This window comes from Bidens hawaiensis, unplaced genomic scaffold (genome assembly GCF_021521415.1).
Source record: "Bidens hawaiensis isolate Kalapana, Puna unplaced genomic scaffold, B.hawaiensis_p1.1 tig00025838_1, whole genome shotgun sequence".
In the NCBI taxonomy this organism is placed as follows: domain Eukaryota; kingdom Viridiplantae; phylum Streptophyta; class Magnoliopsida; order Asterales; family Asteraceae; genus Bidens; species Bidens hawaiensis.
This window is the reverse complement of record NW_027494153.1, coordinates 114,110-133,611: the sequence shown is the minus strand read 5'-3', so window position 1 is coordinate 133,611 and position 19,502 is coordinate 114,110. Positions and strand designations below refer to the sequence as shown.

The window sequence follows — 19,502 nt, the reverse complement described above, 5'->3', positions numbered from 1 at the left end:
AAACCTGAACGATATCGATCTAATACGCCTCGACTTGCACCTGCAATGAGTAGGTTTTACCAACGGCCAAGTCATTATGATATTTATCTTTTTTAATTTCTTTCTAATATGTTATTCTTTTGTGTACTTGGCCAACGGCGGCCGTTCATGAACTTATATTTTAATTTTAGTTTCAGTACCATCACGAACGTAATTGATACCAACCGAATTCGTGTTGACTCATCACTGTAACAAGCGTGTTTTACTAACTGAATACATATCATTTTAAAAAATTAAGAATATGTATTTTATATTACAAGCTACACGAGTGTCAATTCCATTATCTAATTAATAACCGGTGAATGTTTTGTTAAAGCCGACCCGATAAAGAAAAGTGGAACAAAGGCAAGAGCAGCAGCAAGTCGTGCGGCTTGTTTACCGTACACCCTGCGAAACTCTCTCCCTCCCTCCCAAACAAAGAAACAATTAATTCATTTTGCCAAATTCATCAAACACACATCATTTTCATCAACAAATAATAATAATAATAATAATTCAAAACAACATTATTATTATCATTAACGCATTGCATTGCATTGCATTGAATTGTGTAATATAGATTGAAATGGCGGGAAACGATTGGATAAACAGTTACCTGGAAGCCATTCTGGACGTGGGGCCGGGTCTTGACGACAAGAACTCGTCGCTAATGCTGAGAGAAAGAGGCAAGTTTAGCCCTACAAGATACTTCGTCGAAGAGGTTATTACCAAATTCGACGAGACCGATCTTCGTCGTTCTTGGGCCATGGTATGTATGTATGCATGTGCATCATTTGATTTGAACACACATTGCTGATCCATAATATTATTTTACATTATATGAATATACATGTTAGGAAGAATTTTAACCGGAAAACTTTGAATGATATATTATTATTATTATTATTATTATTATTATTATTTTTAAAATATGTAACATTAGGCAAGAAATGTTGTTAGCATCCTGTTTTACAAGTTTAGAACATTAATTAAAGTAATAAATAAATAAATTTTATTTTCTAAAACCGAATAATTCATAAGGTAAACATGTAATTTCTACAGAAATATAAATTTGGAAAAGTAGTGATTATATTGAAACAGAAGGCAAACGGGCAGCACGCCAAACCTTTTGAATTGGAAAACCCAATCTTTTAAAAACTACATTGATTGATCATGGAGTCATAACATTACTATGCGTGAGCCATTGAACTCGGCTAAGTAACTCCATAGCTTCAGGCGCGAGGAAACCAAAAGTGTCAAATGCAGCAGTGTAATCATCATAGATTTGCACTTAAGTCCTACTCGATTATGCTTCTAAATTTCCTCATTTGGTTTATAATCGTCATTGTGAGCGAAAGTGAAAGTTAAGAATGTAATTTACGAAAATTGTCTATATGGATTGTTATCGGTGAATATGTAATGACGTGGATTAATAAAATCCAATATGCATTAAGATAAATTTAGATAATAGTACAATTAGGGCATATAAGTTGATTTAAAGCTACTTTTGATATATAGAAGGTTAAACTGATAAGCTTTTATTTATACATCTGCAAGTCTGCAACAAGTTTTTACATACAGAAGAATCATATATTTGCAGGCCTCATCGATCCGAGATTCAGAAGAAAGAAACACAAGATTAGAGAATATGAGCTGGAGGATTTGGAACTTAGCGCGCAGGAAGAAAAAGGTTTTCATTATCCATCGTGTTATAGCTCAATATATCTTTAAAATTATATGCAACTAAAAGGTTGTTATCATTTTGAATATGCAGCTAGGTCGTAAAATGAAACAAAAAAGTGTGCTAGCACGGGTCCCAAAACCGTTACTTGCTGACATGCCCGAAGAGTTATCTGAAGGAGAAAGAGGGGATGCAGTGAGTGAGATATCACCTAAGGGCGGCGTTAGCACGAAAGGTGGAATGAAAAGGATAAACTCGATGGATGTGTTGAAGAACTTTGCTACTCAACAAAAGGAAAAGAAACTATACATTGTATTAATAAGTCTTCATGGTCTCATTCGTGGTGAAAATATGGAGCTAGGTCGCGATTCTGATACTGGTGGACAGGTATATAATCATGTTTTGGGTTGGCATATTTAATTCGTTTAGAAAATGGGTTGTGTTTGGGTTGATCTTTTTAAGCGTTTAGTTAAAGAAGTCAACATGTTTAGTTAAACGGGTCAACTCACTACTCTGTTTATGACCTGCTTAATCCATTTTTTACAACCCACCAGCATGATTAACATGTTTACAACTTGATTACAACCCGCCAACCTGTTTGACACGTTTAGATGAATGGGCTAAACAGGTCGTTTTAATGTTACATGATTTTAAGTGTTACACGAATAAAAGCGGGTCATTTTCGTTTTGAACATTCAGCCCGTCAACCCGTCACGATCCCATGATTGAAAATTTGCAATGCTGTAATAACGCATTTTATATTTCAGGTGAAATATGTAGTAGAACTAGCAAGAGCATTAGGTGCAATGCCTGGGGTTTACAGAGTAGATTTGCTGACTAGGCAAGTATCAGCACCCGGTGTTGACTGGTCATACGGTGAACCAACTGAAATGTTAAACCCACTTAACGATGACGACTGCGAAACTGGCGAGAGCAGTGGCGCGTACATAATCCGCATCCCGTTTGGTCCAAAAGACAAGTATATTCCTAAAGAACTCCTATGGCCCCACATCCCCGAGTTTGTTGATGGTGCGTTAACCTACATTCTACAAATGTCCAAAGTTTTAAGCGAGCAAATTGGTGACGGGAAGCCTGTATGGCCCGCTTCGATTCACGGGCATTATGCAGACGCGGGAAACGCTGCTGCACTTTTGTCGGGTGCATTAAATGTCCCTATGTTGTTTACGGGCCATTCGCTTGGGCGCGATAAACTGGAACAAATATTGCAACAAGGGAGACAATCAAAGGATGATATTAATACGACTTATAGAATAATGAGGCGGATTGAGGCCGAGGAAATAACAGTTGATTCGTCCGAAGTGATTATTACTAGTACGAGGCAAGAGATTGATGAGCAATGGAATTTGTATGATGCGTTTGATCCCGTTCTTGAGAGGAAATTAAGAGCGAGAAATAGACGAAATGTGAGCTGCTTCGGCAGGTTCTCACCTCGTCCAATTGTAAGTAACGGGTTGGGTCGGGTTGACCTGGAACACGTTTTGATTGACTTTATAAGCATCTTTAGGAAATGTTGTGTTTTGAGTATATGAAGAATTACACTTTCGGCGTTTTTGACCTGTTTCCTTTTAAGCTACTTTTTAACCATTAGAGATTAAACATAACCATAGTTGATGCACTAATAGCCGAATTTCATTTTTGCGTTTTTGAAAAGTATTCGGTTATACCATTAAGGCTTGAAGTTTTTGGGCCGAAAAAAATTTGGCCAAATAATGGATTTGGGCCTTTGTTAATGAATGATTAATTGATTACTAATTTATTATACATTTCGCTGTTTATTAAATTCTTTTAAATTACTTAACATTCTAAAAAAAGAATGGGAAAATCCATAATTTTGTTCGGTTTGGTTTTTCTATTTTGGTTTTATTTGCATGCAAACCCGAAACCTTCTTGTCTAACTCAAGCATGCTAAACTTCAAAATTTTTTAGGTAATACCTCCAGGAATGGAGTTTAAGCATATTCTTCCAAACAGTGGCGGTGCAGATGATGATTCAGAAGGATATCAAGATAATTCAGCAACTCCAAACCCGCCCGTTTGGTCTGAGGTTTGTTAGATAACAGTCTGAACACTTTACATCCTCACAACATATACATGTTCACACAACTTCTTTCCTGTTATTTATTTGCAGATAACACGGTTCTTCACGAACCCGCACAAGCCCATTATCCTCGCTCTGGCTCGACCTGACCCGAAAAAGAATTTGACCACTCTGGTCAAAGCTTTCGGGGAGTGTCGTGCACTGAGGGATCTTGCAAACCTCTTATTAATAATGGGAAACCGTGATAATATTGATGAAATGTCTGCCACAAATTCAGCAGTTTTGTTATCGATTTTGAAGTTGATTGATAAATATGATATGTATGGTCAAGTTTCTTATCCGAAACATCATAAGCAATCTGAAGTTCCTGAGATATATCGGCTAGCAGCCCGAACGAAGGGTGTGTTTATTAATCCAGCGTTTATTGAGCCGTTTGGTCTCACTTTGATAGAGGTTTGGCTCTTTTCTACCTTATATAGTTACACTTACCGGTCCTAAAAAGTCAACATTTAACTTTTAAGCATTGAATTGAGCATGAGTTGTTATTCTGAATAGGCAGCAGCATATGGTTTACCCATGGTGGCTACTAAAAACGGAGGCCCGGTTGATATTAAGAAGGTGTGTTTTCTTATAAATTGGGTGGTCAAACAAGTTGGGTAACGGGTCAAAACATATAGTTTTGGAATGGGTCGGGTCAGATTTGTTTACCCGAAATACCTTTTGTCAAATTTCTCTTAACTTTTATAAATCATATATATTTTTTTTAACTACTTTTCACCTCCTCTTTTGGTAACTATTACTTCATTTGACCCGCTCATACGTAAATGGGTTAAAATTAAGGTTGTCAACTTGAACACTGTCAAAAACATCAACCCTGACCTGCACATACATAATATTGTGTAATTCGGACATAAAATCTGAACGTGTCAAACGGGTTGGCAGATTATACTAAAGTTATGTAAAGCAGTATTTGGGTTGGTGTGTTGTACAAAAACGGGTTAAGTGGGTCTTAGCTCTTTAGCAGGTTAGTGGGTCGACCCGTTTAACAAAACGGGTAAAACAGGTCAACCCAACCACGACCCATTTAATTAAACAGGTCAACCTGAACACGACCCGTTTATATTATGGGTTAGATATGTTTCTGATACTGAAAATAAAACGGCAACTGCAGGCTCTTGATAACGGGTTACTTATTGACCCTCACAACCAGCAGTCAATAGCTGACGCACTTTTGAAGCTGGTAGCCGATAAGCAACTTTGGTCAAAATGTAAACAAAACGGTTTAAAAAACATTCATCTTTTCTCATGGCCCGAGCATTGCAAAACGTATCTAGCTCGCTTAGCTTGTTGCAGGCCACGTCATCCGCACTGGGAAAGTTGTGCAGTCGGATACGAATATTCAGAATCACAATCACCCGAAGATTCCTTAAGAGACCTTAACGACTTAAAGATCTCACTAGAAGGCGTTATAAACGACCACGGAAGCGTTGAATGCTCCCAAAAGTCAGACACAAATTCCCAGTCACTAAAAAGCAAAACCAGTGTCGGGAAAAAGCTCGAAAACTTAACTAAGTTAGCGGTAAAGGAAGAAACCGAGCTCCTGGAGTTGCGAAGGAAGAAGACCGTATTTGTTGTAGCGGTTGACTGTGGTTTGACCAACATCTTTGTTGATATCATAAACATGATTGTTGAAATTGTGAGAGTGGATAAGAAAGGAGAGAATTTAGGATTAATATTGTCGACAGCTTCGTCAATATCCGAGATTCATTCGTTTATGAAATCTAGTAAAATAGGCCTCTCAGAATTTGATGCTGTGATTTGTAACAGTGGGGGTGATATATTTTATCCTTCTAATGAAGGAAGCCCGAAAAGTCTTCCGTTTGTTGCGGATTCTGATTACCTTTCGCATATTGATTACCATTGGGGTGGGGACCACTTGAAGAACACGTTAGTTCATTGGGCTGCTTCGATTAGTGAACGAAAAAAGGATAAAGAACTCGTTGTGGAGTGTGATTCTGCCTCACGACATTGTTTTTCATTCAAGATCAAGAACTTAGAATCTGTAAGTTTAAGTCAAACTTACTTTAGTCAAACTCCAATCTTGTTAATATGTTTTGTTTTGTCTAGATACCGCATGTTAAGGATCTTCGTGAGTTTTTAAGAAAACAAGCGCTTAGATGCCGGAGTGTATATTGTCAAAATGGTACAAAGTTGAATGTGATACCGGTGGCTGCTTCTCGAGCTCAGGCTCTAAGGTATGTAAGAGAATAACTAACTAACTAACTTAGTCAACAAAGTAGCTAAAGATGTTATTTTTTAGGTACTTGTATGTTAGATGGGGTATGAGCTTGGTGAATACTGTGGTTATTATGGGAGATTATGGGGACACTGATTACGAAAGCTTACGTGGCGGGATACATAAAACGGTGGTGATAAATGGAGTTTGTAATGAAGCGCGTAAGCTTCATAGCAACAGAAGCTATCCACTGGAACATGTAATTACATATGACACTCCGAATGTTGTTCAAGTTGAAGAGTGCAAGAAGGATCAAGTAATCAAAGCAATGGCAAAATTACAAGTTTGAAAGGTTTAGACTCGTGATTCATGTTTGATCGATCGGTATCCACTGTTTTCATGCTTGGTTCACTATTTAGAACCATAGAAGAACACGCAACCGGTAAGATTAGTTTTGTAACAAGAGAATCAACTGTTTTATGTCAGGTTTTCAAAGGGAAACTAAAGACATGTGGTATATGCAAAGACAAATGTTGTAAAAGCTTCTTATTTTTGGTCAATAATACAATATTCATTAGATTTGTGCCTAAATGGTTACTAATTTCTTTGACGATTTTTCGAGTTCTTGGTCTATCAGAACGTATACCGGCATGGGTCGATTATTGGCGAAAATCTACCTGTTGTTTTGGTTTTTACATATTTGAAGACCATGTAACTTATTATTCAAATAAAGTTAATAAGCTTAACCATAATATACTATATCTAATAATGATAATTAACTCGAAGATAAACTAATTTCACACATTACATTGACACAAGTCACACTACATTATATTGAATTCTGACTTACTTTCACATTGGGTGTGGTCATGACTCATGAGGCTGTTTTTCTTCCTAAAGTTAATAGTAGGCAAATTAAAGCATCAAGACCTTCAACAATCAAGGGATTTATGGTAACACACAATTCAACAAATCCTTTTTGCCATTATAGTGTTGGCTGGGTGGTATAGGATTTCGATCTTAAAAGTAAATATCAAGGTTTAAAATCTGACATAAGAGTAAATTTCTTTTGGAGTAGTTTAGAAGTAAAAATAGATAAGTGTGTGCAACTTAAAAAAACATTTCCTTTATTGTAACAGTAATTATGTGTTACGTACATAAACCCTATTAATAAAAAAGAAACACAAAACATCCAAAATTCAAATTATATATTTTAAGATATATAATGAACTTTGGTGCCGCAATGACCATGTTGGTCAATTTGGCGGCACAAAGTTGGTTATTGTTTTATTGTTTGTTTTTAGCAAAATCTGATGTTTTTAGATGTTTTTTTCGTATTGAAACAACGTAACAGATTTTGATCGAATTTGCATTGACTCACCGCTCTAACGCTTGGGTTTTAGTACCCACTCCCCAGTTTTACCAACAACGCTTGGCCTATCAACACCTGGATTTTATCAACACCCGAGTTTTACTGACCGAACAAACATCGTTTTAAATATTTTAATATTTTTATATGTAAGCTATACGAGTGGCGTTACTTTTTTTAAATATGTTTATTTGATGAATTTATTTTTATGTTTAGTTCCGTTACCGTAGCAAACGTAACCGACATCGATCGAATTCGCCGCACAAAGGATGCGAGGAAATTACTAGTTATTGTATTAAAAACAACTCATGACTTGATATTCTTCTTTTAGTTTGAAATTTTTTATAAATGGATGCAGGTTGTAAAAGTTGTAAAAGGATTACCAAACTGTAGATGTAGGGCACGTCAAACCCGGTACGATCCTTCTTTTAGTTTGAAATTTTTTATAAATGTGATGCTTTTTATAAAAAACATTACATCAAAATAAAAGGGTAGATATACTGGTTCATTTCGCATAGAAATGTGAAACAAATTTTAGGGACTAGCGGTAAAAAAATTGTAACTGATTTACCCAAAAATAAGTTTTAAATATCCCTTAGATTTTGTTCATCTAATTATTTATTTTATTTTTATAGAAGAGACGCAAATAGGTTTTGAATTTTAGGACATTAATTTATTCGAAATCAACATAGATTTATAATTTAATTGAATAGATGTGTCTAGGGAGAATTTACTTTGAAGCGATTGTTTCTTAGATACATGCGTCGTGATATCGTATTTCACAATTGAATCAAATATAAAAAGACCTAAAGTTAGAAATTTATCAATAGGTGTTAACCAAAGGGCTAATGTGCAGTACCAATCATAAATACCGTTGCCGCTACTGTGAGACGAAATGGGATTTGGAATTTATTAACATTCTATAAAGAGGCATGTTCCGACTAACTATCTACATAAAAGCTTGTTTCAATCTTTATTTCTAAAGCTCGAGCTCGGATCACGAGTAGTTTTTCAATCTCGAGCTCAACTTGGACTCGACTTGTTTACTATTTGATAACATTATGACAATTATTATTCGTTTACCATATATAATTATATATAACATTATAATATTAATTAACAATTATTATAGTTTTTTTTATCAAATCGAAAGTGAAAGGAGATAAAAAAAAGAAGACTTATTTAAAACAATTATGTATTGACGAAAATACCCCTTACATTGATGGGGTTTAACGAAGAAGTATGACTCCGTTAGTCAGTTGTATTGAAATTGTTACAACATGAAACTTTAATGACCTAAGTTGTTAAAGGTTTGTCGATTGAACAAAAGTGGTTAAAATCAATAAATCAAAAGACCAAAACAGGAGTTCTCTCAAATTATATATATGAGAGTTAAAAATCTAGTTAAGTAGGGAAGAGCCATAGGGCGGTGGCGGTTCTTAGTTTTGACTCCTTCCCACATAACATTTCTTCCATGGTCGCTCAAGGTAGTTGTGTTGCCGAAATCTCACACATAGTATCGCATGCACCTTCATGTTCATGTCTCCATTTTTGCAAGCGACAATCAATAAACATTAAAAAATGATTTAGTAGTATTTAACGATATAACAATTATATTTTTTAAAAAGACTGCATACCTCTAGTTCGAGACAAGTAGCATGAGTCATAAGATCTCCTAGTGTTGGAAGTAACGAATCACCGACATTATCGTAGAATGACCAATATGGTCATGAAGCCGAATAGGTGACCTTTCTTCTAGTAGCGAAGATGAAGAGCTGACATATGCGGATCATAATAAGTAAAGCGACAAGATTGTTGTTAGCGTTGTTTCACGGTGTAGCCGCTTATACCACACTTTAAAATCCGATATAGTTGGACCATGTGTTGCCACGAAAAAATTGAAAATAGAGGCGTAGACACCTCAACTCTTTCACAAGGCCCATAAAGTATTTATCCTAGCAGTATAAAGGTATCCTCCCGAAAGTAGGGCTGTGCAACGGTTCAGAACCGCGAGAGAACCGAACCGAAACTGAAAATGAGTGAAAAATAGAACCAGAACCGGAACCTATTATAGTAAACCGGTTCAGTTCCAGAACCGGTAAATCCGGTTCTCGCTAATCGATTTTGGCCAGAACCGGTTTAATCGTTTATTTATAAAATGAGTTGTGCAAACTTTGTAAACTGCAAAACAAGTTTATACAATTGTATGTCTTCTTTCACGGTAAAACTAATTTAGATTACAACATGAACATTCGTTATATTTTTTGTATTAAAACCTAATTGTTGAAGTTAAAAAAATCACGAGCAACAATAGATTAATGGAAGACCATATCATTTTATATTAAATTACCTTGATAGCTTAAATTAAAATTGATAATGGTTTCTAGATATTGAACATAAAGAAAGAAGATTTGAATAAAAAATGACTGAATAGATGTAATAATAAGTTACTCTATAAAAAATGAGGATTGGTAAATTTATTTAAAATGTTTTTAATATTCCGGTTCTTTAATTCCAAGTCTAGAACCGTCGGTTTACCTGGAATCGAACCGGGAACCGTTTAATAAAAGTTCTGAGAAGTGAGAACCGAGAACCGTGAGGTAACACACATTAGTGGTTCTAAGGCACCAATTTAGTTCTGGTTCCTCGGTTCTGGCAGTTACGAACCATTTTTTCTCACCCCTACCCGAAAGTAATGAAGTTCAAGCCATAGAAAAGAAAAACAAAAGGTGTATACTAAATAAAAAAAGACTTTCTAAAAATAAAATAAAATTAGGTAAATGGTCCATTACAAATGCTCATTGATATCTTACAAAGCGTATAAAGTCTTTTTGCACCATAATTACGTATTAAATTAAATAATTTCATATTAAGTAAATAAATTACTCATATAACTTAACTAGTTACACACAAAAAAAACCACTACATTAATAATTATTATGCAATACGCAACATATAAAAATAACTATTTACAAAAAATTACGCAGTTTATAAAATAATCACGTAACCTATGTCAATAATTATACAACCTATATGTCAGACTGTGTATGTTTTATATGTTAAACGTTCTTTATATAATAACATGCCCCAATAAAAGTAAATATTATAAAGAAAACTTGCTAAATCATGTAAAAAAATAAATTATTTTTCATAAGTGCTAACTAAGTTTATTAATATTTTGTTATTAAATTTGATACGTTATACTTGAAATAAATAGAAATTAAAATAATATATTACATTTGACTTTTTATTGAAATATGGAACAAAGCTACCTGGTTTGACGAAACCTAGGACTTATTCTCTGCTAGACCAATCACTACTATCAGAAACAAAACCCTAGCTGCATCACCACCACCGATCACCACCATATGGCCACCGATGGTTGGAAAACCGGTTACAAGTCACCATTGTTTTACACAACAATATTTCTTATTCTCTTCTTTGTTTGCCTTAATACCCAATTCAATTTCTTTACGTTTTCTTCTATAAAACCCTATTTTATAACTCCTGTTCCGGCCTCACCACCTCTTCCATCCATCACCAATGTAAGTATTAATATTAATATTAATATTAACACTTTGGATGAAGTAATAATTTAACATGAAATTATGGAATTTTATTTATTAGTCATAACATGGTTAAGTAATTATGAACTTATGTTAGGGTTTTGTGTTTGTGTGTGTGTGTGTTTTGAAAGGTGATCAAGAAAGAAAACACGGTGGAGGAACGGTTGTCGAGGGCTCGTGCCGCGATACGTGAAGCCGGTCGAATGAGGATATATAATATGCCTTGGCGTTTTCTTGACCGGAGTTTCATACCTAGAGGAGATGTTTACAGAAATCCTTATGCTTTTTATCAGTTAAGAGCTATTTTCTTGAAATATATGTATATATTTTTTTTGAGTTATATTCTTGGATCAACGCTTTATATTATATATGTTTTAAAAGAAATTAACCATGCATATGTTGTCATTAATTTTCTTGATTTAAAGCTATGTTTATGAAGAGATAAACCATGCATGTGTCTCAATTTATTTTACTTCATGTCATGATTTCATGGGAGGGACAAACTAGTATGGTTAGCTTTTGGTAGCAATCATGTGTTAATCTTTTAAATTTTCATATAGGTCATCTCTTAAGATACATGTCATGTTACTAATTAAAAGTTTTTATTGAAATACAAAAGTGACAGTATTTGATATGATAATAAATATATAAATACGATATTGGCAAAATTGTTATTGAAACTTATGATAATTTATGAAAACAAGATGAAAGTTTCATCTACTTTGCCTTGAATTTAAGAAAAAGACCACCTACAAACCTATATCTTTCGCAAAACCAATAAGTCTAAGGTACGGCTTTGTTTGAAAGCATTTTCACTTTTAAATCTCAAGTCCACTTTAGTTAAATAGGCATTTTACATATTATTTTGGGCATCTTTATAAACTAAAAAATATGTTAAATTATAAAGTATATGTTTTGCATATCATGGAGAAATTTGTTGTGACAAATGACTTCTAAATTCTCAATTACTTTTGATTTTAATTACTGTAAATTTTTTTTAGAGATAAGTGACTTCTACATCTTGTCACTTTATGGTAAATAGAAGTTGATTAGATTCTAAATCTTCACTACTTTTCTTTTATTATTTGGACACTAACTATACACTGTTACATGCTTGTAAGTGTAACAAGTATTATAATTTCTTTTAACTGGTTGAAGAAAAAAATCATTTAGAATTAAGGATTCTTTGTAATGAAGCCCAAGAAAATGTAAATGTAGTCTTAGCTTTACAATTAATCAAGATGATTATCAATACTAAATATATAACGTGTATAATTTCAGGAGCCACATAGAGATGGAGAAGAGTTTCAAAATATGGGCATACAAGGAAGGAGAACTTCCAATTTTCCATGGAGGACCTATGAACAATATCTACTCGAGCGAAGGACAAATTATGGATGAAATTGAGAGTAGAAATAGCCGTTTTTTCACACAGAATCCTAACGAAGCACACGTGTTCTTCATCCCAGTTAGCGTGGTTGCTATTCGTCATTATCTTTACCGAAGTCATGGTGATTATGATCGCAGAATCATCCAGGATGTTGTCACTGATTACATTGGTGTTATATCTAATAAATATCCTTATTGGAATAGAAGTAGTGGAGCTGATCACTTCTTTGCTAGTTGCCATGACTGGGTATGTAACTCACCCCTCTTGTATTTTTTAAACATTTTTGGGCTATCTAAATTTTTGCCTTCTTAGCCGGCTCCACTTCTGTGATGTATTGCGCATCACATACACAAACACAAATGAATTTGAGGAATACTCACTCTCTAAAACTAAGGTATTGATAACCCAAAATTTAACAAACCGATAGCAATTAAAACTAGGGGTGTCTTCGGGTTCGTTTTTTGGTTTTCGGGTTTTTCGGGTCAGGTTCTTCAGGTTTCAAAGTTTTAAATCTTAACCCGAGACCCAACCCAAATTTTTCATGGGTTTTTCGGGTTCGGGTTTTTTGGGGTTAGGTTAATTGGGTTTCAAGTATCCTAGAAAAAAAAAAAAAACAAAACAAAAAATAAAAACTTTAATGCTAAAACTAAAACAACATATTCTTCTTTGTTCGTAACGCAAATAATCAAATAATAAACCAACAAAACAACTTAAAAGAAGAATAAAACTAAGTAACTAACTCTAACCATAATCTTCTTCAATCGGGCGCGATTTGATTGTTCTATTACTGTTGTAATACTAATAAACGGAAAACATACGTTAACAATTAACAATCGATCCATAATTGTTGGAATGAGAACAGTCGATTAGGGTCATATTTTGATAACTTTAATGGATAAGACTAAGCTTATTATACCTAAAAATATATTTAATTTCAAAACTAAAAGTTTATTCGGGTTGACCCGAAACTAATAAATTAAACCCGAAAACCAACCCGACAACCCGAATTACTTCGTTATAGTTCGGGTTAGTCTTTTTTGGGTTCGAGTTTTTCGGTTTGGGTTAGTTCGGGTTCGAGTACGAGTTTTTTCGGGTTAGGTTTCGGGTGAAAGTGGCAACCCTAATTAAAACATATAACCGACTCTAACAATCAAACTCACACAATGACAATGACACAACAGTTGACCTGGTCCCGTATTTGGCGCCAATGAAGAAATACTAGTTTAATTCTCGGTCCAAATAACTAGCCCTTGGTTAAGTTTCGTATATTCCACGGGGTGATATATTACCCGACTGATTTGAGTGTGATAAATCTGCAAAATAAAGCACCGTGAGCTCGTTACAAGAATCTCGTAACCACCCTCCAACATGAGAATCAATATGAGTAACCGAGAAATGTATATAAGTCAAATACTAGAGATTATTCGTTTGTGGGGTTGGAATCCTTTTACTATGTAGTAGTGTGTTGTAAGGAGATCCATCAATCAGTGAGCTTGCAGCCTTGCATGTGCTTAAGAAAAGTTGATGAATAAAGCAAATGATTGATGGTGACACTCGTACTATGTAGTACTATGCGTTGTCGCCATTCTATTTCCTGGGTCTCTTTCACCAAGATACTTCCTTTTGTGCCATACCAAGGATAATTTTTAAAGTCATCTTTTCTAGAATGTCAGAAGGGATGCCTGGTGCCAACATTATGTTCTTTAGATTCCCTAAGTGCCAGTGCTTCGCAGGAGGGTGTTGGCCCTCTGACGAAGGCTTCTATTCTCATTAGATGGGTTTGGGATCCTCCCTCTTCAAACATCTTGAAAAATTAACCAACCGTATTCATCCCCTTAATTTTCTAATGGGTCTAGCACTAGTTTAACTTCGAATGAATTTCTTATTGTGCGAACTATACATTTGACAACCCTTTGGTCAAAATGACCTCATACATGTCATTTGGTTGCTGGTTACTAGCCTCGCTGTCAAGGTGACCAAATGCTAACTCGCGGCTGGCAGCGTTTGCAAGCTACTAATTACACAACTAGTTCGTTTTCTCGCTTGTTAACAAGTTTCACTTCGTTTTGGCTTTCGATAAAAAGCATAAATCATTAACCACAACTATAACCGTCAGTTAATCTCAGTTGTTGGCTAATTAGGTTCGGTTATGGGTTGGTTTCTTAAAACCATTACATAAATACCCATCAAACATGCATTTTAATAAAATGATTTGTTCTCTTCAGGCACCTGATGTTTCAGCAACGAATCCTAAGCTTTATGAACACTTCATTCGAGTGCTTTGCAATGCCAACAGTTCTGAAGGTTTCCGGCCCGAAAGAGACGTCACCTTGCCAGAACTCAGCATTCCTTATAACCACCTCGGACCACCCCTTACCGGTCTACCACCCGAAAACCGCTCAATCCTTGCTTTTTTCGCCGGTGGCAACCACGGACATGTCCGGAAATATTTATTTGAAACCTGGCTAGACAAAGACCAAGAACTTAAAGTATTTACTTACCTCCCCAAAACCCTAAATTACACCGAATTATTGGGCAGATCAAAGTTTTGCTTGTGTCCTAGTGGGTATGAAGTAGCAAGTCCAAGAATAGTTGAAGCGATTTCTGCGGGTTGTGTTCCGGTGATTGTTTCTGATCATTATGTGTTACCATTCAGTGATGTTCTTGACTGGAGTAAGTTTTCGGTTCATGTTCCGGTTGGGAAGATACCGGATATTAAAAGAGTCTTGGAAGGTATTGAGATGGATGATTACTTGAAGATGCAGAAGATGGTGATGAAGGTGCAAAGGCATTTTATTATTCATAGACCATCAAGGCCATATGACTTGATAGATATGGTGCTTCATTCAGTTTGGTTAAGAAGGCTCAATGTAAAACTCTCATCATTTTAATAATTTGTTTGATGAAATTTCTGTATAGTAAATGTGTTTCATTATTATTTTAAACTATACAAGATACATTTGATCATTTGGTATATGGATGGATGTGATTTTATAACATGGCGCGGAACTAATACTATATGTGCAGGTTTGGATTTAGTATAAATGGGTTCGGATCAGTTTTTGGTTGAACCCATGAAAACATTTGTCAAAACAGTCTCAGGTCAACCGTTTCTAAAAATTTTAAATATGATAAAGCTGGTTTATGAATATTATTTCATATGCATAATGCTTGTTCCATAAAAAAAAGATAATAAACATAGACGGTTGGTTCCAAGTTCCAAACCATATTGTTAAATTTATGAATTGTTGTGCTTACTTGTATCTTTTTTATATTGTTTTGTATTTATATGCATATCCCTGAGAGATAGAGTTTCCCCTTCCTTGGTATCCTCCAGGAGTTTTTGTTTTTGTTTTTGTTTTTCCTTCTGTTTGTCCCTTTCTTTCTTCTCCTTCTTCTATCCTCATTTGTCATCATCCTCAACAACAGATCCTCTTCCAATGAGCACATATGCTTTCCATTAAACTTTCATCAACAAACTATTTGTACTGGAAAAATAATCAAATGATTCCTCTACTTTCAATCCAAAATCTGTTGCAACATGTTGATGGTTCTGCTACCGCACCCCCTGCGCTTCTTACCCAGGAAAATAAACAATTCGCTAACCCGGAATTTTCTTCTTGGCTTTCGGCTGATCAACGCACTATTGTTATACTTAATGCCTCGTTAACTGAAGAGGCAGTGTCTCTAACAGTAGGGCTGCCCACTGCCCGTGAAATATGGGTAGCCTTAGAAGCTGCTTATAGCAACTTGTCGGTGGAACGGGCTCAGACTCTTAGAGATCAACTTCGTCTAACACAAAAAGGAAACAAAACTGTTTCAGAATTCGGTCGGGCATTCAAGCTTATATGTGATCAATTAAATGCTATGGGGCATCCAGTTAATCCAAATGATCAATTCCACTATTTCTTATGCGGTTTGGGCCCCTCATTTGAATCATTTTCAGTTTCTGTTCGTGGTACTCGTCCCATACCGAGCTTGTCTTATTTGGTTGCAAGAGCCGAGAGCCATGAATTGTTCATCAAAGCCCTTCATGGACCCACAACTCCTACTGTGGCATACAATGCCCAACATTCCAAATCGGGGTCTGGTAGTACTAATTATTATCGGCCTCGATATCAACAGCCCCGTGGTCGGTTTAACCATTCTACCCGTGGTTCATACAACTTCAATACCCGCCCCACCGGTTACAATCACACCCGTCCTTCCGGTTTTTACAATAACAGGAACCGTAAGCCACCTCCGTGTCAATAATGCCTAACCGAAGGTCACCTTGCAAATGCATGTCCTGGTCTTCCCACTTATGCCAGTTCGGCTACCCCATCTGCCGAACAGTTGGAACGTTCCTTCCATGCTCAATGCCATGTTACAACACAAAGTCCCGACTGGTGTGTTGATTCGGGAGCCACAGATCATATGACCGCCACTCCAAATGGCATCTTCAACACCTCGCCTCCAAAAGGTAATGCACATGTGCTTTTTGGTAATGGAAAAACTCTTCCGGTTACTCATACGGGCAATATGCACCTCTTTGATTCTATTAATTTAAAGAATGTTTTGGTTGTTCCTAATCTAACCAGAAATCTCCTATCGGTCGGTAAACTAACCGAAGATAATGGTGTGGATGTTTTGTTCTCACATCCTTATTTTTATATTCAGGACCGTCGGACCAAACAGGTGCTAGCCCAAGGATGCCGTGAAGTCGGTGTCTATGTTCTTCACACCAAGCATGAAGCCTTGGTTGCATCCTCATCCTGTCCTAAAGCCTCTTTTGAAGTTTGGCACTCTCGATTGGGGCATGTCCCATTTGATACTATCATCTTGCTACAAAAACTTGGTTATTTGTCTGCATCGTCTATTTTGCCTAAACCGGGCCTTTGTGCTCCATGTCAATTAGCCAAGGCTAAAAGACTCTCGTTTACTATTAATAATAAACGTGCCACTCAACCTTTGGATTTAATACATTGTGATCTATGGGGACCGTCACCGGTTAAGTCGATTGACAATTACTTATATTATGTGTCATTTATCGATGATTTCTCCCTCTTTACATGGGTTTATCCTCTATGTGCCAAGTCCGACCTTGTTGATGTTTTGTCTATTTTTATGCCCTTTGTTCAAACTCAATTTTCAAAGAAAATAAAAACGTTTCAAACTGACGGGGGGAACTGAATTCACAAATCATCGGGTTCGGAAGATGTTTGAACAAAATGGCACTTTACATCGTGTATCATGTCCATACACGCCACAACATAATGGGCGGAACGGAAACACCGACATATTGTCGAACGAGTTGGCTATGTTATTTAATGCTCGACTTCCACCCATTTATTGGGTAGATGCATTCTCCTCGGCTGTGTACATACTTAACCGGCTACGTACACCGCTTCTAAATGGCAAGTCGCCCTTTGAACTTCTATATAATACACCGCCAACTTACTCATCCTTTCGAGCATTCGGTTGCCGTGTCTACCCTCTTTTACGTGACTATGCACCAAACAAACTTGCACCTCAGAGTCTTCCTTGCATTTCATTGGTTATAGCTCCAAATATAAAGGTTATCGGTGCCTAGATCCGTCTACTTCTCGTGTGTATATCACTCGCCATGCTCGGTTCGATGAAACCGTATTTCCCTTTGTCGGTTCACACAAAGAACAACCAATCTCATCTCTTCAAATTACCTCATTCCTTGACACCTCAAACAACCAGTTTGTTCCACCTACTACCCTTCATAACTCAATTCCTACACATAGCACAATAAGTACACCCAGGTCACAACCCACAACTACAATATCGTCACCACCTTGCCTTTTGTGCATGGACACCATTCCCTGGCGGATCCAGGAATTTTTGCTACGGGGGCACAAAATGGATCGGGTTAAAATGGGTCGGGTTAGTGAGAACAGGGCCGGTCAATCATTTTAAAGGCACAAAGCGGAATGAACTTCCGGGACGCATGAGTGGATAAATTTGGTTTTTTTACTCTCCATCTTTGAAAATTGAAACACGTTTTATATTTTATATAATATATAAATATAATAATTAAGTTGCATTTTGGAACAAACTATTTATTTATTATAATAATCACCAAGCTCCGCAGTCATTATTATCGGTGACGTAACCATAAACTTTTAATCGAAAGGTCATAATATATTTTTTGTTTATATGTGTTTCGTGAACTTATTTAAAGTAGTTGAAATGATAGAAGGGTCACAAATATATTTCCAAAACGTACTTTTTGCATAATATGTTTTACATATAATAATATTTTTTTATAAATTAAAATTATATATCAAAAGTAATACAATTGTTACTTAAAACATAAAAGAAAAGCAAGAGTTCATCTATTAAAAGAAAAACAATATTTAAATAATATATAAAAGTACAATTCATGTTTACATTCAAGACAAGACAAAAAAAGGAAAAAAAAGAAAAGAAAACATGTGGTCTGCATCTTCTTCCTCCTTTCTCTTTTTGTCTTCACATTCTTCAAGAGTATTGCCGGACCACCGCAGTGGAAGTCTCCATGTAATTCCGACGATGACGGCAACCAACGGTGGGCACGGATGGTTGCCGGACGGTGGGTACGGACTAGTGTTGAGTCATAATATACAAACACTTACCTGCAAACGCGGTATTCCGGCAGCCGGACGGTGGGCACTGGCCCACCCTAGTTATAAGCTGGATCCGCCCCTGATTCCCATGCAAACTCAACCTACATCCCATATTGATATCATGCCATCCCATAATGATGCATCACCTGTCAACGAAACCATGCCAACCCCAATAACCAGTACCCCCTTAATATCGACACCTCCTACTCATCCTTACCCTTCACCTACTGAAACACCCACTGTAACAACTCCGGTTCCGCCATCGCCACCGCCTCCGCCTCTGCCTCCTCCATCCTCTTTATCCTCTCATCCTATGGTCACTCGTTCCAAATCCGACATATTTAAACCTAGACATCGAGTAGACCTCACACACACCATAACGCTTCTTCTTCATCACGCTCTTTATGCAACCACCGATCCGAAAACTTTCAAAACCGCCTCGCGGGATGAGAAATGGGTCACCGCCATGCAAAAAGAGATTGATGCTCTTCACCGTAATGACACATGGACACTCGTCCCTCGTCATTGTAATCGTAACATTGTTGGTTCTAAATGGCTCTATCGTACAAA

At 36.3% G+C, this 19,502-nt stretch overlaps 2 protein-coding genes across 2 annotated transcripts; both read left to right on the top strand.

Annotated features, from left to right (window-relative positions):
* The first annotated feature begins 604 nt into the window (after positions 1 to 604).
* On the top strand, positions 605 to 6,049 carry LOC143572411 (putative sucrose-phosphate synthase 1). Its single transcript, XM_077057582.1, has 7 exons — positions 605 to 787; positions 1,793 to 2,086; positions 2,434 to 3,159; positions 3,647 to 3,763; positions 3,848 to 4,210; positions 4,313 to 4,375; positions 4,929 to 6,049. The coding sequence occupies exons 1-7, from the start codon at positions 605 to 607 to the stop codon at positions 5,916 to 5,918; spliced, it is 2,736 nt and encodes a 911-aa protein (XP_076913697.1). The 3' UTR covers positions 5,919 to 6,049.
* Positions 6,050 to 10,730: 4,681 nt separating this feature from the next.
* Positions 10,731 to 15,209, top strand: LOC143572396 (putative glycosyltransferase At5g11130). Its single transcript, XM_077057571.1, has 4 exons — positions 10,731 to 10,907; positions 11,069 to 11,220; positions 12,210 to 12,564; positions 14,544 to 15,209. Exons 1-4 carry the CDS (start codon positions 10,731 to 10,733, stop codon positions 15,207 to 15,209), a joined length of 1,350 nt encoding a protein of 449 aa, XP_076913686.1.
* The last annotated feature ends 4,293 nt before the right edge of the window (positions 15,210 to 19,502 follow it).